Genomic DNA, 25,323 nt, shown 5'->3' on the forward strand with positions numbered 1-25,323 from the left:
TCCCTAACAGACCTATATTATTTGCCCAGACCATGTGCCAACGCAGGAATCCGGGGAATTGTAAGAGACAAAACCCCGGATTTTTCTCGGGATCTCGGCAGTTATCCGTGGTCACTTTGCCAAATTGCTTGGACGAAGCCAAGGAGCTTCGTTTCTTTTCCTTCTTGGATTCATTTTCCGCCCTTATCCGATCGCGGGTCCACCCATCCCCCGACATCGTCTTGGCTGTACCCAAGTGCAGTGTGTTTCAAATATGGTTTTTATTTCGACTCCCAATATTTTCCTTAAGATTAATTGACGCAAGTGATGCTATAAGTCCTAGTTGATCACTTTAATTGCTAGTGACGCCCGTTTTTCCTTTTTCTCTTTGTTTCCTCTTCCCTCCATTCCTCCTAGCACCCACCATGACCATCGAGACACACTTTACACTGAACACCGGCGCCAAGATCCCAGCTGTTGGTTTTGGCACCTGGCAAGCCAAACCTCTTGAGGTTGAGAACGCGGTGGAAGTTGCACTCAAGCAGGGATACCGTCACATCGATTGCGCCGCCATCTACCGCAATGAGACCGAGGTTGGGGCTGGTATCAAGAAGTCCGGTGTGCCTCGCGAGGAGATCTTCATTACTGGCAAGCTGTGGAACACAAAGCACGCCCCTGAGGATGTCCTGCCGGCTTTGAACAAGACTCTAAATGATCTTGATGTTGATTACCTTGACTTATACCTGATGCACTGGCCTTGGTAAGTTATCTGCCTACTCATGATGTCCAATAATGATTTGAAATGGGATACTAACATACACGCAGTGCATTTCGAGGCGGCGACAAGTGGTTCCCCCTGGACGAGAACGGTGTTTTCGAACTAGCAGACGTCGACTACATTACCACCTACAAGGCGATGGAGAAGCTTCTGGCCACGGGAAAAGTAAAAGCGATCGGTGTCTCCAACTTCAACATTCGCCGCCTGGAAGAGCTCTTGAGTAAGGTCGACGTTGTGCCCGCTGCCAACCAGATCGAAGCCCATCCATACCTGCAGCAGCCCGAGCTGGTCAATTTCTGCAACAGCAAGGGTATTATCGTCGAAGCCTACTCTCCTCTCGGCAATAACCAGACTGGAGAGCCTCGTACTGTGGATGACGCTGTTGTCGCAGAGGTCGCGAAGGAGGTTAACATGGACCCTGGACCTCTTCTTGCCAGCTGGGGTGTGCAGCGTGGCACTGTTGTACTGTCGAAGAGTGTGACACCGTCTCGCATCGCGGCCAACCTCCAGGTGAAAACTCTGCCGGATGGCGCGTATGCCAAATTGACCGGTCTTGAGCGCCACAAGCGCTTCAATTTCCCTGCGAATTGGGGCTATGATATTTTTGAGGAGGTGGGACAGGAGGCAGTGCGCAAGGCTGCCATCGCAGCGGGTCCAGCCAACAAGATCAAGTTCACCGTTTAGAGATCACTATAGACACATATTGAAATGCTATGAATTATATTACTAGATACATCCCAATCGTCCCGTCCAAAATTTGTATCCTGTAATTAGGTAACACTTGGCCAGAAATATCACGACCTTCCGCTGTATACGAAGATCTTTCATGAACTATATGCACGTTGAGTACTTGCAACAGAGGTCGTAAATAGAACCCATTTCAAATACAAATTGGGCTGTTAGACAAAGAATATACGAATGTTGAGAGGTTAGTGGTGGACATTATCCGCATCTACCTGTGGACTCGAAGTGGAAAGTCAACATCTGGAAAGTCAACATCGATGGCCAACACCCAGGTGGTACGTACAGTCGGCCCCACAGTGGAGCCTTGGCCCTTTTCCGCCCCTGAGACCTCGACGCTGTTTCTCCGCCACTTCGGAAATCCTTTTAAAGCCATGTCGGAAAAGAAACCCCGCAAACATCGAAGGCTGACAATGATGCAATGTTTTCTTATCGGAATTCGCTTCATGGGAAAACAGACTCATGGATCATGAACTCTTGGCTCATGTGGTGACTGGACTATCCCGGTCCGATAGTTTTGGATTCGTAGGCCGACGTAAAAAGGAACACCATCTCCCTGACTTGCCACTTGGAGATTTTCTACTCAGTGCGACACACTGTACGTAAACATGGCAGCATCGGTTCTCTCTACACCCGTCATCTCAGCACTTCCGGTGAATACCGCCACAGTAACGTCAGTTGGGCAGGTTGCCCTCCCGAAGCAAGACATCTATACTGTCAATGACCTCCTACGCGCCAAAGCTTCAGGGGAGGCAGCACATAAACCTATAGTTGGCTACCCTTCGTCTGGCACTGATTATGTGTATTATACACCCCATCAGGTACAAGGCCTCATTCACCCATTCTTGTGCACACGGATATACTGATCAAAGCAGCTGGATCTTCTCGTTGAAGCCGCGGCTGTCTACTACTGCAAAGACATTCCCCAGAGACTGTCATCAAATGACCCTGTTCAGGTAGTCGGTCTTCTGGGTGTGTCTGATTTTGAATACTTGATCTCATTGCTTGCCATCTCCCGGCTTGGGCATACCGTGCTCCTGCTGTCAACTCGAATCGTTGAAGATGCTTATGTCAGTCTGCTGGAGGCCACCAAGGCCACTTTCCTTGTGACCCACTCAAGCTTCCAATCTGTCGGAGAAAAAGTCTCCGAGCGAACTGGTGTTACTCATATCTCTGCTGTGGCCCCGGCAGATGCAGCCTCGCATGAAGTAGCGAACGCCTGTCTTCCTGCGTCGGATCTGCACGGTCCGACCGAAAGCAATAACATTACCTGGGTGATTCACTCGAGTGGCTCTACTGGCCACCCAAAACCAATTTACCAGACTCATTCCGGAGCTCTGAGGAACTACGCCAACAACTTCGGACTTAAGGGTTTCATCACCCTTCCCCTCTTCCATGCTCATGGAATTAGCTGTCTCTTCAGAGCCATTCACTCCGAGAAGATTATCTACATGTACAACTCCAGCTTGCCCCTCACAGCCCCCATTCTGCTGAGCACCCTGAAAAAGTACCAGGAGATTCAGGTTCTGTATGGTGTGCCGTACGCCCTGAAACTACTTGCAGAGATCGACGAGGGCCTACAACAAATGGCTCGCCTTGAGCTTGTGATGTTTGGTGGATCATCTTGCCCCAAGCCAATCGGAGACACATTGGTCCAGAATGGTGTCCGTCTTGTGTCCCATTACGGAACAACAGAGACTGGCCAGCTCATGACCTCCTTCCGCGACCGTTCGGACTTGGATTGGGACTATGTCCGCCGGGTCCATCCTTGCTGCCCTATATCCGATGGGAGGAGCAGCCAGGTATGCCTGGGATTTACGAGCTTTCCGTCTTGGAGGGCTGGCCTTCCAAGGTTGCTAGCAACCGCCCGGACAACTCGTACGCAACCAAGGACCTGTTCGAAAAGCACCCGATTACTCCAAACGCCTGGCGATATTACGCCAGATTGGATGACACGTTGGTTCTTGAGAATGGCGAGAAGGCCAACCCGTTGACCATTGAAGGAGTTGCCCGCAAAAACCCCAATGTTGGTGAAGCTATCGCGTTCGGAAGTACCAAGCCTCGTATTGGTCTCTTTATAATCCCCTCCGATAAATGCATTTTCAGGTCTGACGATGAGTTGATTGACGATATTTTCCCGGATATTGAGGCGTGCAATGCGGAGATGCCGGCTTACGCCTATGTGTCTCGCGATATGATCCACATTCTCCCTAAGGACTCTGTTTATCGAAAGACCGACAAGGGAACGGTCATTCGCTCTGCGTTCTATAAGGATTTTGCTGAGAAAATTAATGAGATCTACGAGGAGCCCGATGTGCAAGGTGACCAGGTTCTAGATGGCGCTGAGCTTCTACGATTCCTCAGGGAGACTCTTCTCGAGATTGCACCATCCGTTGATCCAGCCACTTTGGAGAATGATACCGATGTTTTCAGCTTAGGCATCGACAGTTTACAGTCAATTCGTATCCGAACTGCGATTGCACACTCCTGAGACCTCGGTGGTCAAAGGTTGTCGCGGAACTTTGTATTCGAGAACCCATCGATCGAGGCAATGGCGCAGTCTATCGTGGACCTGTGCTCAGGCCAGGCTCCGAAGGAAAAAGCCCCTGTGGAGGATAGGATGCAGCGTCTGATTGGAAAGCACAGCAGTGGTTTCAAGTCACATATCCCCGTTGATCGGGATGATGATGGCGACCACATTGTGCTCACCGGTGCTACTGGATCCTTGGGTGCTCACATTGCTGCTCAACTTGCCCAGTCGGACCGAGTAAAAAAGGTCTACTGTCTCGTGCGAGCTAACACCACAATTGCTGCCCGCAGACGTATAGCCCAAAGTCTCCGCACTCGCGCATTGTTGTTTACCTTGTCACCAGCCGCGGAGCGCAAGATTATTGCTCTTCCTTCAAACCTGTCCAACTCTACCGACTTGGGCCTCGGCGCTGAAGTTTATGCACAAATCAAGAAGTCGGTTACTGCCGTGATTCACTGCGCTTGGTCAGTGAACTTCAATTGGGCCCTGGAAAGTTTTGAGGCACCTTGTATTGCCGCTACTCGCAATCTTTTGGATCTTTGCTTGAGTGCCGAAGGTCCGCGCCCGGCTTGCTTCTCCTTCTGTTCCTCAGTTAGTACTGTCGCACGCACCCCGGTAACTGGGTTCCCGAGGCGCTTCCCGAGTCGCTGTCCTGATGCGCAGGGCATGGGATACGCTCAGTCCAAGCTGGTCACGGAGAACATTGTAAACCGAGCTGCTCGTACCACTGGTATGACCGCGCGTGTCCTTCGTGCGGGACAGATTGTCGCGGATACCGCTCACGGTATCTGGAATGCTACCGAGGCAATTCCAATGATACTCCAGACTGCTGAGACAATCAAGGCTTTGCCGCAACTGGATGATGTTCTCAGCTGGACTCCAGTCGACGTCATGGCCAGCAGTATTATCGAGCTCAGTCTAGCTCCCGTCGCAGACGAGGTCATGAATGTCACGAACCCGACGCTAATCCACTGGACTCACGACCTACTGCCCCAGCTTAGGGAGGCTGGGTTGGAGTTTGAGCAACTCCCTAAGCAAAGCTGGTTACACCGTCTCCGAGACTCCAACCAGGATGCCGAAGTCAACCCACCTATCAAGCTGCTGGATTTCTTCGCGTCGAAGTATGACAACGATAACCCCAGTCGAGCCTTGCTCTACGATACGAAGAAGGCCCAGGCAGCGTCCCCGGCACTCGCTGGCGCCAAGGGTCTGGACACGGATCTCACCTCGCGCTTCGTCAACTACTTTAGCACGGAGTGCTGGGGCAAATCATCGCCTCCTGCCACATCTCGCGATGTATTATTCTTGATCGGTCCCTGTGGTTGTGGGAAGACGACCGCCGCGCAGGCCTTGGCCCAGCAACTGAAAGTCCCTGTCATTGAGGGAGACGATCTCCACTCCAGCCTCGCCCGCCAGAAGATGGCTAAGAATATGCCCCTGCAAGACTCTGACCGCTGGGACTGGCTGGCCCACATTCGCGGTGCAGTCATGGATCGCTTACAGCGCTCAGATTCCCCCGCCTTGGCTGTGACTTGCTCAGCACTGCGCACTGTTTACCGTGACGAGCTCCGACGATTGTCACAGCTATTTGATTTCCCTGTCACTGTCACCTTTTTGTTCTTGTCTGTGCCCGATCGTGAGGATTTGAAAGATCGCGTGGTGGCACGGTCTGAGACCGAAAACCACTACATGAAGTCTTCGATGGTGGACTCACAGCTTGATCTGATGGAGGACCCCACTGACGAGCCGGATGTGCTGGTGTTGGATTCCACCCAACCAAAGGCAAAGATGATTGAAGACGTTGTGGACATGGTACAGGGGATTTTGACGTCGTGACCTCCCCTTCCCTATCGTTATGTTTAGGTCCTTTTTCTTTTTGTTCGTTGCCACTTTTTCTCCCAAGCGCGAAGTATCTTGGAGTGACATACACCATTGCCATTTCCGTCGACCTATTGAGGGGAGTTTGAAATATACATATCTGAAAGACTTCACTTTGCACAGACCAATACTACACTGATTTCTGAAAGTCCGTACCTACTTAGGTAGGTCGGTAATCCATGCATGAGACCTCCTTAGGGATCGGCGGTGGGTCCTATGGGGCAATCTAGATCGAGTGATCTGTCGATTGTCTCAGGCGATCTTACTGTTTTTGTTAGGTAACTCCTGTGCAGGGGATCCCATACATTACTCAGTATATGTACGAATTGATATTGATTCTTCGAAGGTACTTGACACTGAGGACCTTTGGAGAGGGAAGATGGGTATATAAAAGATTATTATCCCCCACACTTGGAGAGTTGAGACGACCATACTACTTCCGCCAGCCACATCCCGCCTACTTCGTACGGAGTAGAACGTACTTGTGCAAATCAGAACTCGCTAACAGAGCACACATGTATGCCAAGATGTTAATTATTTTCTTTCAGGTGTGTTTTTCTCGGGGCGGGTTGGTTTTCGTCGCCGGCACGTAGTGCCCACCTCCAATTGATGCGAATGAGAAAGCAGGAAGTGGAGAACAGGATGTGGTGGCGATGATGCTGACCTGGATACTACCGTGGATCTCTCGAAGGAGCTTCATGTGAACACGGAAACAAGCCAGAAATGATCTCAGAGCAGCAAACGGAAATCTGGAAAACTGCATGAAAGCGCCAATGAGTACTGCAATGCAACCTCAAGAACCCAACACGGACATGATCTTCGATTCAATATAACCGAGTTCAGCTCTCGGCCTAAATGGTGGAGCTCAGAAATACCCCTGGCCAATCAGGTTGTCCACTAGCGGACCGAGCCGGTAGCTAAAATATGTATGCACCAGCACTTACGTGGAACAACACGGAGAGCCAAAAAATTGCCACTGAGCTTAACATAGCAGGGAGTTAATTTAGAAAGCGCAAATACTTTTATCGTATGATTATACCGTTAGGATACCAGGCGAGATCTATTGGATAGATATGTGGCCTGCTTATACGGAGCATGAAGTTTGTTCTGCACCGAATACTCGATATACTTAGCCAGGGGAAGAGCTAGGGAAACTACGGCAAATATATCATACTATTAACCAATAGAGGTATGATGTAATAGTAATATCCATATCCACAAACAGTTAACGCATACTAGGAGTATCGTACATGCATCTGTCGACGCCATTCCATTTTCCGTTCATTGGTCAGGATATAACGGTGTTGTAGTATTGTCCGACCTTCACATAGCGCACTGGCAAAGTACTTTTGATCATAGACGCAGCGTGTTTAGAACTATGCTTGATTTCAATGTATTTGCAGTGTCTACTATAGAATAACAATTGACCAAGAACAGCCTTCGTATACTGAGAATGAACGTCGGTTAGTGATACTCCGAGGTGCTTGACTTTATGACTAATTGGAGGGTATAGCTCCTATATTGACTGGGACCAGAGACATTAGGAACTTTAGCTGAGATATATTAGTATGCATATGGAGGCATGGATTCAGCTGAGCCACGTAAGTGTTGCGCTGTATGTCTCTCTATACAGGGTGTTGTTTGGCATGGTAGTGTACGAATTTGTTTTATATCAGCTTCAATCAACAATATATAAACCACCTTCGTCCCCCATCCCAATGGCACTACATCAGCTCGAACACGAAAAAAACCTTCAACAACATTGAAGAATCTGCTTGAACATTTGAGCTACAACTCCATCTATCTCTAAGTACAGAGTGTTGTGGGTTTTGGAAACCTATTTAACAGTAATCTCTGTGCTCTAGCTCCGAACCTCCGTCATCAGGTCTGTCTATCTGTCTGTCTGTCTGAGAACCACATCTTTCTTTACCTTTGTCTGCTCCTTTGTTCAACGTCAAGACCATCGTTATCTAATCATTTCTACGATGCTATTCAGAACGAACCTGCAAACTACAACAAAATGGCCGCTCCTAATACAGTTGAATTTTACAACAAGCCAAACTACGACAGCCCCGTGAAGACCGCCCAACTCGGCGACGTCGAGCATGAGAAATTGGGAACTGGCTACCTCTCCTGCAAACTGGGAGACGGGACGAAGCTGCTTGTGTGGAATCACTCAAACTATTCCGATTCGAAGGAATTGACCAGCGACCAGACCAATTTCCCAAAGGACAAGTCAGTTCAGTGCTATCAAGTCATCCCAGGCACCTCTTCTGTCGTTGGCGTCCGGTTTAAGGATACCACCGGCGCTGAAAATGGCCATTATTCACTTCTAATGAAACTCGCCAAAATTGGCGACGTTACAGTAATGTCAAACATGTCGGACGAATACTCGATTGCCGGTGTTGTTCCCCGGGATGGTACACTGGTGACAACTGCCTTGTATGTCCGGGACAAGGTTTCAGGTGCATACGTTGCCACGGGATCGATCTATTTCAAATGGGACAATGACAAGCAGAAAGTCGTGGTTGTGGAGCAGGAAGGCTGGCCGAAGAAGCAGCTTAAGCAGGAAGATGATGGTAAAGACAACTTCACTATTACCTTGTTTTCGACGAAGGAATAATCGACAACACGATGCTTGCCAGGAGGTTGGAGATGACAAAGAACATGGGGATAAAGTGGAAAAAATCGTTCAATGACCCTTCTTATCTTTTTCTACCTTGGTATGGGTTTTGTCCTACAATTGGGTTTCCCTGTACCGTTATGCAAATGCAGAGGCAATAGAAGTTTGTGAAGCTTTGTGCAATGAGGATTGTGATCATACTACACTTCAGATTGTAGCACCTAGAATTTCGGGATCCCTCATTAACCGCTGCCAAGAGTTAGGCTCGTGTGTGGATTTTCAACATACGGAGGATCAATAGCTGGCGTGCATTGGCGTGCATTGGTGCATGCAGGCTGAGTGGAGCAACGTACTTTGGCTTCCACATTATGATCAGGGGATTTGGATGTATTTGAATCTCCTTTGTATCGGGAGACAACCATTCTAAAGATACGAATTCTTTTTTTCTAAATATATATGCTCCGTACTCAGTATGTAGAAAACAAAGGAAGCACGTTGCGTTATAAAAGACGAGCAATGTGACCATCCAGCATACGTGGGTCCGAGCTAAATCATTTGGCTTTGTTTTTCACCCAATCGAGCCAAAGAATTTCTATTTCTTTGTTCGAGGCTGAACGAAATTTGGCCCTGTCTCGTGAACTTGATGTGACGCTAATTAAGCGTCGGCTCCTCCCCATAGTGGGCCTGTCAATCTCCTTGGATCCCACCACAGGCCGGGATTTGCGCTCGCGCCAGCAATTCCCTCTTTCCTCTCCCCAGGCACTCCGCGGTTTCGAGGTTGACTGCGCATACCATGCTGCGTACTGCCTGTCGAGTTCGACTGTGGGTTATGGCATTGCTCCGGTCATCACAAGCTGGCATTATGGCTATCCTCGAGACCCTCCGGGCAGCGCCGTGGGGTCAACACAGCTACCAGTTTCTTGGGGGAGTTCGAGAGAAACCATACTACTACCATGTCCGCATGACAAAGAGGACTTGGGCCGTGGCTTTTTCAGTGGCAGCAGTGATTTTCTTCCTTCGGTGTTTCCCACTACTCCCGGCGGGATCGAACCCCATTGCCAATGAGCGCTGGTGCGACCATCCCATCTCCAAACTTACGTCCGACGCCTCACAATCATTCAATGAAACCTTGATGCGCCAGTCTAGATCATTGAAAGACGCAGTCACAGAATACCGCCGACGATATAACATGCCGCCCCCTCCCCACTTCGATAAGTGGTACGAGTTTGCGACGCAGCGGAACACGATATTGATCGACGAATACGACACAATACACCGTTCTTTGCAGCCTTTTTGGGGGCTTTCCCCGAGTACAATCCGCTCCCGTGTTAGGGAGGACCTAGGCCGAGACAATGTGGTGATGGGTATCTCAATTCGGAGTGGCGAGCCCATTCACCTAGGCAATGGCCAGGGAGATTACCAAGGAAATGCCACAATGAGACAGTTCAGCAAATTTGCTCAATGGCTGCCCGATATGGATCTCGTGTTCAACGTCCACGATGAGCCGCGGGTCGTTGTTCCTCACGAGGAGTTACACAGACTGGTAACAAAGGGCTATACAGCTCAGGCTCGTTTAAATGGCAATTCATTGGTAAATTATTTTCCCGGCAATAATATCTCTATGGAACCCATTCGGGAAGTGTTCACAACCAGATATCTTAATCTTAGACAGCAGGAAACCTGGCTTTATTGTCGACTCTCGTGCCCACCCGATAGCCCGGCTATGGACCTCGATGGCAATGCGCCGGATAACACTAGCACCTTTGCCATCGAGCCTTTGGGTTCGTGTTCAATCAAACCGCCTTTAGCGATATTTGCAATAGTCCCTCGCTAAAGCATATCCTTGGGATTTTTGACCGGCCCAATGCCTTCAAGCTCACGAACGAGCTAGTCCCCATGTTCTCAACCTCACACCTATCATCCTTCCAAGATATCCCTATCCCGTCACCATGGTACTACGAGAAGATTGGAGGCTATCAATCAGACCACGATATCCCATGGGAGTCAAGGAAAGGGCAAATCTACTGGCGAGGAGGCAGTACCGGAGGGCTCAGCCATGATGGATCCTGGCGTACTTTGCAGCGACAGCGAGTGGTTGCATCGCTAGAACACAAACTGGGACATCCCATCTTGGAACGCAAGGCAGAGTCCACATGCAGCATCGGGGGTGACGAAGGATGGAAAGTTCGTAGGGCGAATCAAACGGAGGTCAGCGGATACTTCAACGCCCATTTCGTTGCTATTGTCTTTTGCGAGGGGCAGGACTGTGATGACGAGAAGATGTTTTTCGATGTCATGGGTCGAGACGACGAAAATGAGGCGTGGAAATACCGATACTTACTGGATATGGATGGCCATGCTTACAGTGGACGATTCTATGCCTTTTTGCATAGCAAGAGCGTTCCGTTCAAGTTGACCTTTTTCCGAGAATGGCACGAGAACATTCTCTTCCCCTGGGTCCACTATGTGCCACTCAATAAGGATGGCAACGAAATCGCTGAGATTGGCGCTTCTTCGAGCAGGATCCTGCTGGGAAGAAGATTGCCCGAACCATTGGTGAGGCAGGGCAGTCGTGGGCTGCTAAGACACTCCGGAATGAAGACATGGATGTCTATATGTTCCGGCTTATGTTAGAGTACGTCCTTCTTTTTGAGGGTGCTCATCGATCCTTTATTATGCTGACTATGGTATTGCAGATATGCACGTGTGTAAGACGACCGACGAGAGGACTTGGGTTTTTATTTCCACGGATCCTAACTAAAAGTTTGCCCAAGGACTATTTACTGAGATCACCTACGACTGTATATATTGTACTTATTTGGTATAGGTATTACAATGAACCCACGTATAATGCGAACGTGCGCTTTGATTGACAACGGACCAAATGAAGCTCATGTACTACAAGCATCCTTGAGAGGAGAACATGAAGGCGATGAGGAACTTGTATGCATAACTATGCATCATTCTCAATCGGTGGCTTTCCAGTCTTCCAGGGACCGTCGAGGTTTATGTCTGCGTGGAAGACCCATCATTTCCCTCGTCGAACAACCGCCCTCATTTCACCAAGTCGAAAGAATATCTCTTTCTTTCCCTGAATTTCATCAGCTTGATTGTTTTCTTACAGCAATATCTTCGTGACTTACTATTGAGCCGGCTCCAATACGAACACCTCGTTAGGGCTCTGATCCCATTCAGCAAGTTGCAAATCATCCCCCTCGGTGCGTAAGAAGTATCCGGACTTCTTTGCAACGAGCTGATAGCTGTTATCACCAACAAGCTCGGCGGTGTAAACCTCCTTCTCCGATCCGACGATGCAGGGAGAACCTGGTTCATCACCACAGTTGATGAAACTACCGGCAGGGTCGGCAATCAGGAAATCACGGTGGCTGTCGCTGCTTGGAGTGAAGCGCCAAGTTTGGGAAAATCCACGATCCCGCTTGGCATAGAATGTCAGAGCCTCGCCGATCCCGCTCTGGGTCAAGACTTCATTGCTTCCGAGACTAGATCCGATTGTATAACTCCCCTCCTCAAGACCGAAGGCGGAGTGGCAAAGGGCTGCCAAGACACTAAGAACATGGGAGGTCTTCATATTGATAAAATGGTAACTTGATGGTGAAAAACAAGATATGTGGAGATGATTGAAGTTATTCGAAAGGTTGAGTGGTTCAGGGTGGGTTCGGCCAGGAATTCTCCAATTTATATGTTTCCTCTGTTTACACAAAACATTCATTATGATTGAAGAGGTGACCTTCATTGCATCGTGCATATACTAGCGATATGCACATTCTAATATTTCATATGCATGTGCCCCCACTCTTCAGCTGTTACACAACTCCATTGCTATCTGCAGGGGAGGGAAGCCCAAAGTGCAGAACATGCTTCCCCCTTTTTTAGCTGAGAGATCGTCCCGATCTGATCGACCTAGCACTTATTCTAATCGCTTAGGAATACATTTCTGGCAATAGTTGCGCTAGGATGGCGTTCGGAAGCACACGACGCTAGGTACAGCCTCGTTGCCGCTGAACTCCCCATCAAGGACGCAGTAATAACTAGGCCGACGTTACAAGTACGGAAGAGTCGACACCACTCTTATAGCCTGGATTTACCCAGCACAATTGTGGCATTCCGAAAAATATTAAATTAATTGACGAGGGAGTGTAAGCTCGCTTTAGATAATTAGCTCTACAAGGTATTCCCAGCTAATTTTGCTCCTATTGTTAACATTCTGTTGCTCTTATTCCATTTGTGGGTTGGGGGGGTTTGGTTCTTTGTTGATCTACATGCCAAGATCTGCAACCTCCGCTTCCGTTTTAAATAGAAAAAAAGAAAAACAACAATCTACTCCGTATGCACATGCACATACGGAGTACTGTTATACTTATGTACCCAGGTAGGATTTATACACACGAAAACTTGACTTGGATTCTGCTGGAATCGCTCATCGCATCTTTGCTTATTCAATGGGGCTGGGTCGAGGAATAATTCCCCACATGCGAGAGATGGTACTATGAGCATAAGGAGGTCCTTGTGCATGTATTGGGGATACATTGCACAAACAACTTGAAGTCTCACGCATTGTCACCACATTAGGCAGAATTTGCTGAAAAGTGGGTTTGCTATAGGCATAGGACAAGAGGATACAACCGCGACCGCCGGTGAGGGTGGTACACAATCGCAAACGACAAGAGTACCAGCTCCGAAGAATCAAGTAGACCAGGACAGACAGATGTCGGGAGACCGAGGGGCACCACATAGGGGATAACTGCCGGGTCTATGCTATCCCCTTCGGCATCAATTTTACCCATTGAGACGGCTAGTTATGCAGGCGACATCAGACGAAAACGAAGAGGAAGGCGGGGTGGGAGGAGGCCGTTGTGGATACACGAAGATGAGGTGGTCGTATTTGTGGACTTCACGAAGCCTATGACAATGCGGGAAGATGGCGGGCTTTGGTATACCAGGTCGACAGGGTCAGTATTCCGGTGGATGGAGGGATGCGGGCAATTGGGAAATGTAAGTGAGTTGTTGAGAAGGTCTCAGGAACGGGGATACCAATAGGACCCTGGGAGATGAGAAATCCAGATGCGAAGTCTTTGGGGCTGCTCAGGGACCATAGAGCATGAATGTTCAGTTGATTGATAGAGCCATGGAAGCTGTTCAAGAAGGAGATAGAGGAAACTAAGCTACAAGTGAAGCATTTGTGCCAGGCACCCCCCAGAAGCATAGCGTAACTGATGTGAGCGAGAACCCCCATGTTGTAGACCCACTACATGATGTAGGTCGGATGGGGTAAGTATTTAGGCTTGTCGCGGGTGTTGAGAGAGGTGCGCGTGGGAATGCAGCTTTTGGCTTGGCCGGAAATCGCGGTATGTCCTGTCCATGATAACCGGTTAATCCGAGTGTCGCAGGTGTTGGGAGCCTGCCGAAGGCTGGTTGACCATTGATTGAAGTCGTCGGTACCCGCGAGAGGCTGAACGATGTCGGAGAGCGAGGACTCTTTGAAATCGGGGGAAGGTATCGTGGCGACAGTGATGAAGAAGAGCCGAGATGGTTGGAGATTGAATGACCTAGGTGTAAGCGAGAACGCAGGTTAGCCTTGCCGGGATGCGCAGCATGCTCCGTCGATGAGAATAGGTTTAAGTTCAAAAATCTGAGGGATGGCTGAGTAAGGTGTTGATTTCGTGGTCGCAGAATTTGGGTGGGCAAGGTATGGTAGATGTGTAGAGGATACTGTACGACGATTAGGAAGTGACACCACTGCACAAACTTGAGCACCTGACCTCTTTAGGAGCTAGTCAGGTTACGGCGAATCGTACTTAATGTTTTCCCTTGTAGAATCAGATCACCCTAAATTGGTGTCGTGTCTACCCGCGGAAATGCTCAGTCTCTGGTGGTGATGGTGTTATCCTGGACCCAGGTCTCAGCACGTTCATTGAGCATCAGCTTGGCGAAATGCAAACCACAGGCGTTGCAAAGCGTTTGGTCACAATCTGGACCCGGAAGCCGTTCTGATGTTTCGGTTCGGTTACATCTATGGCAACAATGAGGACGGGCCTCGTTCTGCAAGAAACATGGTAGTCAGCCACACACGGTCCAAGATCATAAAGTAACCCAGCGGGGATGAGACCCAGGAAGAGACATTTCGATGCCTTATTCAAAGCCCTCCTCACTTTCGCGTTCGTGAGGAATTAGTCGTCGAATGAGATGCGAAGGCGGCGGAGCAGTGTGTGTGGATATTGGTGATGGGGCAGACGTGGTTTCAGGATGAGTGGGAGGATCATCGCCCCCGGTCTTGCGTATTGAGAGGAGGGGCGCTCTTCGCACATGTTTTTCTTTGCTTTCAACTATTTCACGTAACTCTGATGGTGATATGGAACACGGTTGCGGCGATCCGCTCGTTGACGGTTGCTCGACGTCCATGGCGCTTAGGCTCATCGGATGTGTCGATGTTTCCAAGCCACTTAGCGAAGATTCGTCCGCTGGTCATTCAAACGATGGAGTTAAATCCAACAAATCTCTTATGTAGGTCTTGATATGTTCAAGCAGGTCTTCACAGTCTCCACCTTCGGCTCCGTCAAACCGATCGCTTTCATCATCACTATCATCGTCACTACAACCCTCAGTGTCCTCATTGCTCGTGCCTCTGTGCTGATAGAACCTTTTGGGAGTTTTTCTGAAAGCATCCTCCGCCCGGGGCAATTTTACCTCCATGCTATTCACTGGCAATTGGGTTTATCGAATTTCTTAATATCCGTGTAAGTGTATTAGGAACTCTCGCTCCCTATCTTACATCGACTCACGTCGAAGAATGGCTTTTGCCGAATATATGAGACATTTAGACTGGATTCATTGTGTTTCATTCTCCCCGATGGTGGGAGGGGACACTTGCGGCAGGATACCATAATCCGGCTCTAGGATCCCATTACAGGCATTGTAAAGCGAACTCTTTGCGGTCATTCATCTGTGTCTCTCATGATGGACAACTTCTAGCATCTGGTTCCTATGGTAAAACCAGAATCCCTCCACGGGCGTCTTCCAGCAGGTTTTCGAGTGCCATAACGGGCGGTGTGGTAAATGGTCTCTCCCAACCAATTTTTTCTCTCCCTACCACAGTGCTATCGACCTCGCATCCACTAATATGTCTGATACTGAAACACCCCCACTGGATACGGTCTTTGGTGACTTTGTGAAGAATGAGGACGAGGAATATGATGTCGAAGAGCTTGCTGAGCCATGGCATAGGTACAGAATAAAGGATGATCCAACAACAATGGACGATCAATATGTTCTCTATCCTGATTCGACTCGGGGAAGTACTCAATGAGAGGTACCTTGTTGAGTATAAACTTGGATTTGGAGGTGGCTCGACTGTCTGGATGGCCCTGGACCTGCGAGATAGGGAGAATGTGGCCCTTAAAGTTATGATGACTCCTGGGGAGTGGGGCGAAAATGAAATTCGGATCCAGGACGAGATCATTAAGAATGTGCACGACACCTCTCACCTGGTGATATACATAGCGACTTTCTTTCTTCCCCGCGATAACGGAAGTCGCCATAGGGTTTTGGTGTACCCTTTAATGGGCCTATGTATTGACCTTCCTACACTAGAAAAGATCCCTATGGCCACTCGTATGTCTGCCGCCCGCTAGTTGCTTGAAAGCATCGCAAGTTTATACTAAGCTGGAATCCTATATCGTGGTAAGCAGACTATCTTCTACTCCCTTATTATATCCTAATAAAAATCAGATCTATACGAAAGGAATTGTATGTGGGGAATGACTTCTCTTAATGGTCTTAGTACGAGCGCTAAATACGAAGCGCTCGGTAGGCCATTAAAGCAAATCATACCATTTGTCGATCCTTGGAAGTAGGGCGAGCTTGTGTGTCCTATAAAGGTTCTTAGAGACCGATATACGGAAGAATTCTACCTTGGTGACTTCGGTTTATCGAAAAAGCTTTCCGATCCTATCATTTAACGCGGCCACCCACCTATGCAATATTACTCCCCAGACCGACTTCATAAATAAGATCCAAGCTTCGCCTGTGATATGTGGAGCTATATGATCATCTTCTCTATGCTCTACCTTACCTTTGCTCCGTTCTCCTCGGCCTATAAGGGCGGGGTCATAACCGGTATGGTTGAATGTTTAGGCCCACTCCCGAGCATTGGAAAGGCCTCTACCCTAGGGTAATCGATTCTTGGTACGATCAGTCTCGAGCCCCAAGTCCACAATATGACCTTGCATCAAGAATTGCGAGATTCCGTCCCGATGTCGATCCGGTCGAGCGGCAACATGTGCAATCTATCATGAAGAAAGTCTTTACCTACTGCCAAGAGAAACGTCCGAGTGCAGCGGAACTTCTACGCGATCCTTCATTCGGAGCGATCATGGACAGGTACGGATGCTGAAACCCGAAGTAAAGTGACATATGATTACAAGTCAGACTTTCATATGAAATGTTACGTTTTCATCTTCCCACTCCGAACTGAGATACCCGATATTCTCGCCTGCCTCTCGCTTCCTTTACTTGTACGCATATATATCTGATGGTCCGGGCAACTTGTGTCAAGGAAAGCAGTTGATATTACACTGTGACTTCAAGATCATCTCAATCCCTCTAATGAAAGTCTCCCAGAACCACACAATGGCATGAAAGAAATATTATAACAAGTATGCGCAAAGTGGGAATTATTGCAGGCTTTTTTGCTCGTATCGTGATACGTATAACTTAGGATATCAGTCAGGTCTTCTCACTATGACTCGGTTATAGAGGAATGTGGGTCTCAAGGAAACTGAAAATCCACTGCGTAAGGAGTTACCGCGGAAGAACATCTGCCGATATTGGTAGGACTAGTTTGCTGTAAGGTATTGGCAGGGTAGGTGTGTGAGTACTTCGGTGAGGGAGGAGGTCTCTTCGGATCTATAGCCTAGGAAGCGGGCGAGTCGGTGGAGTCGACCAGGTTACGCGTACCTCGCCCTGTGGGAGTTATCATAGACGAGATGTTGCTACTGAGAATGTTAATCTCTAGAAGGAAGTGATAGAGACAACCTACGCCTCGTCTATTCCACCATCCACGTATACATCTCTGATCAGAGCCTCGACGTCTACAAGTACTTCCATCGAGAGTTTTCGTTTACAGGCCTTCGCCGAAATATTCTCGGAGATCAACAGCGCATCCGATTTACGAGGCGTGAAGCCTCTCGTCAGGATGAAAGTGTCGAGATCAGTAAAGATCAGTATCGAGAGCAGTATCGAGAGCAGCACGAGCAAGTCATCTGTTCTAGACCAGTTTACCTCGGCTATCAGGCAGTAAGCCTTCGTGCCACTTCAATAGTGTGAAAGTGAGATGGTACCCTAGAGTAAACTTCAGGATGGAATCTCTAAAGAACTCGTACAGCTCGAGGTTGCGAATCCCGACACCCTTAAGAATGGTGTCATTCAGCTAACAAGCGACGGAAACTGCTTTGAATGGATCCATTATGGTGGGAATAAACAGGCCATGGATTCCTTGTCACACTCACTCCGTGGCGTGGCATGAGTGTTCTAAAGTTTCCAAGGTTTCGCGCTCCGGTTACTTGAGTACTGACTATATCACGCTACTTCCCATTTTCAAACACGTATATTTATGATTTCCAAAATGCAGACAGTGTCGCTCTTTGTCATCACTCTTGGTCTCATTTCCTACTAGCCACCTTCTGAGAGCTCCGCTTATTATCCCTCACTGTGAACATCATTGATACAGGGAACAGTATATGATAAGCGTTCTCCCTCCAAAGGTATGTGGGCTTGAAGAGATTGACGAGTTGGGAGATAATTCCTACTTCAGGTGCAACACTTAGACCGAAGACAACGTAAAACTTAAATCCTGGCATAAACCCTCAATGACGCGTCGCTACGATCAGCATCTGTAGATGACTTTACGAACTAAAGGCAGTTCTAGGTCCATGGACATTGCTTGGATATTATTGGTTTTCTTCTTTTGTCCCCATAGACCCTGGTTCTGCATTTTATTGCGATCGGCACGGTAATATCAATAAGGGTCCGGCTTTAAGTGTCCCAGGATCGGGTGACACCACAAAATTCTAGTACGAGATTTGCCACCAGTCAGTGACGAGGTACCCTTGGAATTCAGAGGTTGAAGCAATGAAAATCGAAACAAGGTCGCCGCTTCCTGACCTGAATAAGCAGCGAATAATCTTACTATTTCTCATATACTACTGTATCTCCAAGGCGGGCGCAAGGAGGATAGAGTTATGGAGGGGCTGGTGGGTTCAGCTGTCGTGGCCTGAGGCAACTAACAGAACCCACCTCTACCACCTTCTTCCGCTTCCTCTCTCGCTTCTTTTCACTATGTTCTGGTGTGTTCAGTTCTCACTTTCGTTGGCTCGGAAAGACGCCGTCTTGGCTTCCTCGTCAATATCTCATCGGGGGGAAGCCGTTAACCACCTACAGGCTCCAAGTCCGTCCAGCTGGTTCCCTCTGGCCCATACTAAACACTACAGACGGTGCCAGCGTTTGATGTCTGACGATCCTGTCCGTGCTCTCAAGCGGGAGCAACTTTAGTATTTCCCGAAATGCGACTTGAACCCAGGTCGAGGCGGCGCCTCACATCCACAGTCTGCAATGGCCGATATATGGATCCATGATATCCTTTTTATGAGGGACAAAGGTGCATCTTCCATGTTCTGTTTCGCGATCAGCTTTTCAGCCACTGCAGCTCATATATATCTATAATGACCTAGACCCATTGTGTACCTTTGCCGAGCGGGATTCAAGTAAACTTAACTCTATAACTATGTGGACCCCTTCTTGCCTCCAATTAAATGTCGCTGCATACCACGTTCCACATCCACCCTACGTGTGATGCCACGAGGATCACAATCCCATTGAGGCGCATGGGTGGCTCGCAATGCTCTACAACAAAACCTTCTGGCATCGCCTCTCTTAAAGAAGTTTAATGAAGTGGATACTTCTGCTCCACAACACTGCAGTCTGGCCAGGATATTTAAACAGTTACCACTCTCGTTTGCTTTTCTGTTCATTGCAACCGTTGCAACTCCAGAAACAAATATCAACATGCGGTTCTTCATAGCCACTCTGGCCCTTGTCGGCTCTGCCGTCGCCTTCCCTCAATCTTACTCTATCCTTCCGGTCACTCCTTCTTCGTCAGCTACCCCTGTCTCGTCGACTCCTGTCTCGTCGACCCCTGTCTCGTCGACCCCTGTCTCGTCGACCCCTGTCTGTCGACCCCTATCTCGTCGACCCCTATCTCGTCGACCCCTATCTCGTCGACCCCTGTCTTCACTTCCAAGCCTTCTTCATCCACTGCGGTCCCCGAGTGTAGCGTCGACTCCGATGGCGACAACGGCAACCACTACGGCTGGTGCAAGAAGGCCAAGCACTGGGGCACCTACAAGAACGGCAAGAGCGGCGACGCCGACGACCTCGGCCCCAGCGAGGAGAACTGAACGCTTTTTCGATGTCGCCATCTGATCTCAATTGATGCATCGCCGTCTCCATCGTGCTTTCGTATACCATTCGGAAGTAATATCGAGGCTGTCACTCGTTTATATCACGATGCATATGTCGATAATAAATGTACATGTTTTATTCAGCCCATAGTTGTCTATTCCACCCTCAACTTTGTGACGGGAAATACCCGTTATTTGTTTGTTCATCGACCGCTCTTCTCTATACGGTTGATATTGACTCGTCGCTATCGACCGTCGAGTTCATGCGTCTTCACTACCCATATGTACCTATGTAGATGACCCAGGGTTTAACCTGAACGTACCTTTTTATCGCGGCTAAACCTTAACGCGCCCAAGCCATTTCAGTGGCGCATATTGACGTCGTGCCTAGAGTTCGCAGCTCCACAGGGCGCAGTCCTGCCCCACATTGGTATTCAGCAGATGGATCTTACCTGAGAGTTACTAAGCTATCCTGGATGCCGGTTGACAGATTGAAAGCCTAGACCTAAGAATGTGGACGTACGTCCAAAGCGAGAGAGATGTCTGAAAATCTTGCACTATTCTTGCAGCCAGAACACCGGAGTTCGGCCATACACATCCATAGAGCTGACATTTGTATTGTTGGCTCTCCATCGAGGGCCAGAATGGGGGAGAGATGCAAGAAGACCTCTACGTGATAGCGGGACGTGCAAAGCTCGATATATGTGGATAGGAGAGGAGAGGTAGTCGCCCGGGCGACCTCGGGAGGTACCTTGATGAGTCATCGAGTGGTGATGACCTCGGGACTCATTTGGTTTTCAAGACGTCTGATTTTCTTCTTTCTCTATGTTTCTCCGTTCTGTGTCTCCATGTTATTCCCTCTCATGTGTCTCTAGATTCATGCATTCGCATTTAGCTCCCTCTTCATTTTGTTCCTCTCGTAGGCATTGCGCTCCCATATCTCAATACGGGGAAAATCAGGAAGAGGGAACTGATAATGAATCTATCTGAAGCAGGCTGTATGTAAAAGCCTACGCTAACAAGAAAATGGCAAACTAGTAAAAAGGCTCAATCTGCACAAAGTGACCATCTGATCTATGTCTCTAACAACTTCATCAATTGGGACCAAACCTGAGAGGGGGTGTGTAGGTGGATGTGAAACTAGCTGTCTCTCTGTAGACTATATATCTATATACAGGCAATCTTAGTATGTACATGTAGCCAGATCTCTTGAATTTTGGGAGGGTGAGGTCGATAGCTAATCAACATGTACCCCGGGGCCCGACGGGTACACAGAACGGACGAATCAGGAATGTAGAAACATACTGGGAGTGCATTTAACCAGGGATTAGGTCTAAGCTATGCCACCTAGATATATCCCAGTTCCTTTAGGACCTCATTCTCAAGTTCTTGCATATCCTCTTTAGTAAACACTTGACTTTTCTCCCCTGCTTTGCGGATCCAACCTTCACGGATGTCGGAAGATTCCTCTACCTTTTCCCTTTGTATCCACGTTGCCTGCACTCGAACGCCAACATTTCGTGACATGGCTTTCTTCTTCGATTTCTCAATAATCCTCACAGCTTGGATAAACTTGGTGTGACACTCGGTCTGCGGTAATAAATAGGATGCCTTTCCTTTGAACATGGTATACCAACTGAAGTACAGGTTTTCGCAACCAAGAGAAGTATCCTTAACACCGTATTCGTAAGCGAATGGGAAAAAGCCCGCCATTTCCCAGTCAATCACACCAGCCAGCTCAATTTTCCAGAGGATGATTTTCTGACCAGAATGTTGCGAGGTTCGAGGTCATTGTGGCAAAAGACAACACAATGCTGGAGTTCATCAAGATCCGAGTGAGATAGATCGATCTGGCCGATATCATCGTATTCAGACTGAATCGAAAGTCCGCCATCACTCCCCAATAACTTGCAGCCTGGCGGTCTCTCATGCTTTTGTAGTATTCCCTCTAAGAAATTCTTGATATCTGGAAAATATCCAATTCCCGGACCACCGATAGCAATGGGAGTCTTCTTGTCGTTTGATATATAAGGGGTTGCCGTAAGATGTTCATAGACATTCTTGATGTCTCCAAGCTTCTGAAGTCTATCCACAGCACAAACGACCGAGTCTACCAGTTCCAGCTGGTTGGTTTCGTCGAGTGTGTTCCAAATATTCTCAAGTAGAACGGTCCCCGTAAGATACTCGGTCACGAGGTAATTGACCTTCTTCGTGTCTATGGTAGTCGCTGTACCAATCTGCTGAATCGACCCGTATGCCGCAGAGCATACAGCCTTGAGCGTTCCCCTCTTCAACATCTACATCAAAGGCACACACAGAGACCGGTGGCACTGAACCGAGGAGTCCTTTAAAAGAAACTTAGATCCAGTTTTCTACAACCGTCCGATATGGTGTAGTGGCTAACATCGCCGTCTCTCACACGGCAGCCGGGGGGTTCGATTCCCCCTATCGGAGTTTTCTTTTTTGCTCTTTTAACAGGCCTAATATTCAGCTGTTGCACTCAGACGCTATGATACTGAGTGGCTACGGTATTATAATACAGACCCTGCTACTAAGTATTTACCCACTCCCTATTCCCACCAAAACTGACCAACTTTGAAACCTATTCTCTTAATAAATTTATATTGTCACATATTTTTATTTTGTTTTTATATTAATTATCATTTCAAATCTAACATGGTACGGAAGAAATTATATCAGTAAGTATTTTAGATAGGGAGTGGCTAATTTTCAAAATTTGACAAAGATTTTAATCGCGAGTTTCAGTATGGGAGCCACTATATGTATTCCACTATATATAATGGAGATTCATCTTGACATCTAGATTTTAATAATTTACTACTCAATGGATGTACCCATTAGACCATTCGGAAAGAGCTATTTTGCTAATCTGATAATAATCCTTTATTAAAAATTATGTGAAAAATATATTACAATATAAATTTATTGGGAAAATAGGGTTCAAAGTTGGTCAGTTTTGGTGGGAAAATAGGGAATGGGTAAATACTTAATAACCCCTATGTAGCACAAATCCGCGGACAATGCATAGGTCATCACAACCCGACTGGTCTGGTCTGGTCTGTGTATTGTAATTCAAGCATCCCTTGAAGATCTTCAGGACCACCTTCTATACGAACACACATACGAAGGAACCTCAACAAGTGGAGAGATGAAGAAATTGGAGAGAAGATGAACGTTGCACTGCGTAGCTTGCCTGTCTCGGTGGTATGGACCCAGATATATCTATCTACATATTTATGATACGCCTTGGGAAAACAATGTCGAAGGCAGCATTCCTTTATTCCTTGATTCCGTACTATTATTGTCGATCAAGACAAACTCTTACTGCTCACTGAGTTCATCGCCTCAAATTCAACAGCACCGTCACGGGTGGACAAATATCCAATAACATGTTGTTCTGGTGAACTAAACCAGAACAGTGAGTCTGTATCTGACCCTGCAGCCCACCTCACATCATATTTTCCACTCTCGTTCCTCTGAATGGGAACCCGGGCGATCAATGGATGATCCTGTGGGGACCACCATCGAATAGCAGGCAATGTATTCGTGATAGTGTTAATCAAGAGTTGTGGTGTTGAAGGATGCCAAGCAACCTGTCGAACGGGTTGCTCGTGAACTAGAGCCGATGCGAGGGTTGGGGTGCCCTCTAGTGACCAAATCCAAACGACGTTCTGCCGTGCAGTGTCAACAGTTGCAAGGAGACGACCATCGGGGCTGAAGGTCATTGTCAAGACGCCCCGAGGCGGCCCTGCCGACTCCGGGCTCATGCTCCATGCAGATGAGGAGGACGTCTCTACATATTCAGCGTCCCCCGCCGCACTGGTGTATCGCTCGCGCCAAATATTGGAACATTGCTGGTCTGTTTGGAAGACATGTGAGAGTGTTGTTGCGGAAGAGAACTACCGGAATAGGGATTAGGAAACAATGCCGCACATAATTATAAGACAACTCACCGTTCGAGTTCGGAGCAAGTCAATATTGCCGTTGACTTTGCCCACAGCCAATATTTCAGAAAGGCCCTGGTTGGTAGCAGGGCTCCATTCGATATGTTTCACTCCGAGGTCGAAGGCATCGTCCACACCAGATGGTCTGGAATACGTCCTGAAAAGTTGACCGTCCGCTGTGAATATCAGAACCTTTGTGCCTGCACTAGCGATATCCCAGATAGCAATCCATTTCCCATCCGGGCTCCATTTTAACCCTTGTGCATCAATGGTTGGAACTACGGTCCTGTTGACGAGCTCATAAGACCATGGCTCGTGGACGGTAAGTAGATCCGAAGTCTCTGGTTTCAGCAAAATGGCGAGTTGCCTGGTGTGTGGGCGATACCCAAAGCCGAAATGATGGGCAAACTTTGGTGTTTTGATGACTGAGCTGCGCCCCGTCTCCAATGAGTGGACACTAAGTTTGGTGTTCCATGCATGAAACACGAGAACTTCATTCTCGTCAGCGCCAAAATCAGCGGCTAATGACCCTGGCTCGAGATTTTCGATCTCGGCGAATATTTCAAGGGGAGTCAGCTGCCAGACCGAGACTCGGCTGTCGTTTGCGGACAGGAGTCGCCGCTGAGAGGCGCTCTCATCAGCTGATGCAACAGGAGATCTTTCCACATTGGAGTATTTGAGTGACTTCAGCGGAGTCTCTTTGATCCTTGCGATCTGTACTTCTTTGTTTTCCGATGCTACATTCGAGTGAAGAACCAGGCCCTTGCCACTCACGTGGGCGGCATATAGCCCATCCTCCGACAGACAGAGATTTAAAGGGGCTAACACACAGTCAGAGTTAGTTAGACAAATGGTTGTGTGGACTACCAATGGACTTACCTCCTGGTCCTGTTGACACGTCCATTGTTGGTGGTTGAAAGATGGTAGTTATGATTGCTCAAAAAAAGAACTATGTCAAATTCCTGATATCAACACATTAGCTTCATTATATCAACCCTGTGCCACACGCCAGTGCATGTATATTTTTCGAGTGTCGATTCTCATTGCAAGACTTCAGGACTTACTTGGTCACCGCCGGGGCATTCATATCAGATTATGTAATTGACACGTGAGTCCAAGGGTCCACCTGGGCGATTTCAAATGGATCACCTAGGCAGTGGAGGTAGGTCAATTTGCTCTTCAATAGGAAAAAAAAATAACTATGACAATGTAATCTTGGGAATATCAGACGTAAAACTAAATTTTCCAGTAACACCAGCTCAACGCGCTCGCAGCTTCCAATCTCAGGGCTAATCTCTACCACGATAAGATAAGCCGGATAATGGTAATTCCGGCTGAGATATGGTGCTTTTCGG

The 25,323-nt window shown here is 48.1% G+C and overlaps 13 protein-coding genes across 13 annotated transcripts; 9 read left to right on the forward strand and 4 right to left on the reverse strand.

Moving 5' to 3' along the window:
* Positions 1–404: 404 nt before the first annotated feature.
* Positions 405–1,441, forward strand: N7519_005012 (uncharacterized protein; the record flags this gene model as incomplete). Its single annotated transcript, XM_057291788.1, has 2 exons — positions 405–739; positions 805–1,441. The coding sequence occupies 2 exons, from the start codon at positions 405–407 to the stop codon at positions 1,439–1,441; spliced, it is 972 nt and encodes a 323-aa protein (XP_057146599.1).
* A 665-nt stretch (positions 1,442–2,106) lies between these two features.
* Positions 2,107–3,989, forward strand: N7519_005013 (uncharacterized protein; the record flags this gene model as incomplete). Its single annotated transcript, XM_057291789.1, has 3 exons — positions 2,107–2,319; positions 2,371–3,300; positions 3,321–3,989. 3 exons carry the CDS (start codon positions 2,107–2,109, stop codon positions 3,987–3,989), a joined length of 1,812 nt encoding a protein of 603 aa, XP_057146600.1.
* Positions 3,990–4,049: 60 nt separating this feature from the next.
* On the forward strand, positions 4,050–5,864 carry N7519_005014 (uncharacterized protein; the record flags this gene model as incomplete). The annotated part of the gene is made up of 1 exon (XM_057291790.1): positions 4,050–5,864. One exon carries the CDS (start codon positions 4,050–4,052, stop codon positions 5,862–5,864), a length of 1,815 nt encoding a protein of 604 aa, XP_057146601.1.
* Positions 5,865–7,926: 2,062 nt separating this feature from the next.
* N7519_005015 (uncharacterized protein) lies at positions 7,927–8,529 on the forward strand (the record flags this gene model as incomplete). Its single annotated transcript, XM_057291791.1, has 1 exon — positions 7,927–8,529. One exon carries the CDS (start codon positions 7,927–7,929, stop codon positions 8,527–8,529), a length of 603 nt encoding a protein of 200 aa, XP_057146602.1.
* Positions 8,530–9,322: 793 nt separating this feature from the next.
* Positions 9,323–11,163, forward strand: N7519_005016 (uncharacterized protein; the record flags this gene model as incomplete). Its single annotated transcript, XM_057291792.1, has 2 exons — positions 9,323–10,314; positions 10,353–11,163. 2 exons carry the CDS (start codon positions 9,323–9,325, stop codon positions 11,161–11,163), a joined length of 1,803 nt encoding a protein of 600 aa, XP_057146603.1.
* Positions 11,164–11,671: 508 nt separating this feature from the next.
* N7519_005017 (uncharacterized protein) lies at positions 11,672–12,118 on the reverse strand (the record flags this gene model as incomplete). The annotated part of the gene is made up of 1 exon (XM_057291793.1): positions 11,672–12,118. The coding sequence occupies one exon, from the start codon at positions 12,116–12,118 to the stop codon at positions 11,672–11,674; it is 447 nt and encodes a 148-aa protein (XP_057146604.1).
* Positions 12,119–14,006: 1,888 nt separating this feature from the next.
* Positions 14,007–14,541, forward strand: N7519_005018 (uncharacterized protein; the record flags this gene model as incomplete). Its single annotated transcript, XM_057291794.1, has 2 exons — positions 14,007–14,102; positions 14,365–14,541. 2 exons carry the CDS (start codon positions 14,007–14,009, stop codon positions 14,539–14,541), a joined length of 273 nt encoding a protein of 90 aa, XP_057146605.1.
* Positions 14,542–14,679: 138 nt separating this feature from the next.
* Positions 14,680–15,016, reverse strand: N7519_005019 (uncharacterized protein; the record flags this gene model as incomplete). The annotated part of the gene is made up of 2 exons (XM_057291795.1): positions 14,680–14,845; positions 14,883–15,016. The coding sequence occupies 2 exons, from the start codon at positions 15,014–15,016 to the stop codon at positions 14,680–14,682; spliced, it is 300 nt and encodes a 99-aa protein (XP_057146606.1).
* A 651-nt stretch (positions 15,017–15,667) lies between these two features.
* N7519_005020 (uncharacterized protein) lies at positions 15,668–16,593 on the forward strand (the record flags this gene model as incomplete). The annotated part of the gene is given in 4 exon segments (XM_057291796.1): positions 15,668–15,771; positions 15,785–16,158; positions 16,276–16,396; positions 16,425–16,593. The coding sequence occupies 4 exon segments, from the start codon at positions 15,668–15,670 to the stop codon at positions 16,591–16,593; spliced, it is 768 nt and encodes a 255-aa protein (XP_057146607.1).
* Positions 16,594–16,604: 11 nt separating this feature from the next.
* N7519_005021 (cyclin-dependent kinase 11B) lies at positions 16,605–16,841 on the forward strand (the record flags this gene model as incomplete). The annotated part of the gene is made up of 2 exons (XM_057291797.1): positions 16,605–16,717; positions 16,742–16,841. 2 exons carry the CDS (start codon positions 16,605–16,607, stop codon positions 16,839–16,841), a joined length of 213 nt encoding a protein of 70 aa, XP_057146608.1.
* Positions 16,842–19,608: 2,767 nt separating this feature from the next.
* N7519_005022 (putative secreted peptide) lies at positions 19,609–20,000 on the forward strand (the record flags this gene model as incomplete). The annotated part of the gene is made up of 2 exons (XM_057291798.1): positions 19,609–19,770; positions 19,845–20,000. 2 exons carry the CDS (start codon positions 19,609–19,611, stop codon positions 19,998–20,000), a joined length of 318 nt encoding a protein of 105 aa, XP_057146609.1.
* A 1,350-nt stretch (positions 20,001–21,350) lies between these two features.
* Positions 21,351–22,300, reverse strand: N7519_005023 (uncharacterized protein; the record flags this gene model as incomplete). The annotated part of the gene is made up of 2 exons (XM_057291799.1): positions 21,351–21,764; positions 21,809–22,300. 2 exons carry the CDS (start codon positions 22,298–22,300, stop codon positions 21,351–21,353), a joined length of 906 nt encoding a protein of 301 aa, XP_057146610.1.
* A 1,032-nt stretch (positions 22,301–23,332) lies between these two features.
* On the reverse strand, positions 23,333–24,872 carry N7519_005024 (WD40 repeat domain-containing protein; the record flags this gene model as incomplete). Its single annotated transcript, XM_057291800.1, has 3 exons — positions 23,333–23,923; positions 23,978–24,789; positions 24,848–24,872. 3 exons carry the CDS (start codon positions 24,870–24,872, stop codon positions 23,333–23,335), a joined length of 1,428 nt encoding a protein of 475 aa, XP_057146611.1.
* Between the last annotated feature and the right edge of the window lie 451 nt (positions 24,873–25,323).

The sequence above is a fragment of the Penicillium mononematosum genome (assembly GCF_028829835.1).
Source record: "Penicillium mononematosum strain IBT 11891 chromosome Unknown utg000003l:1.0-8172316.0:1.0-8177699.0, whole genome shotgun sequence".
Classification (NCBI taxonomy): domain Eukaryota; kingdom Fungi; phylum Ascomycota; class Eurotiomycetes; order Eurotiales; family Aspergillaceae; genus Penicillium; species Penicillium mononematosum.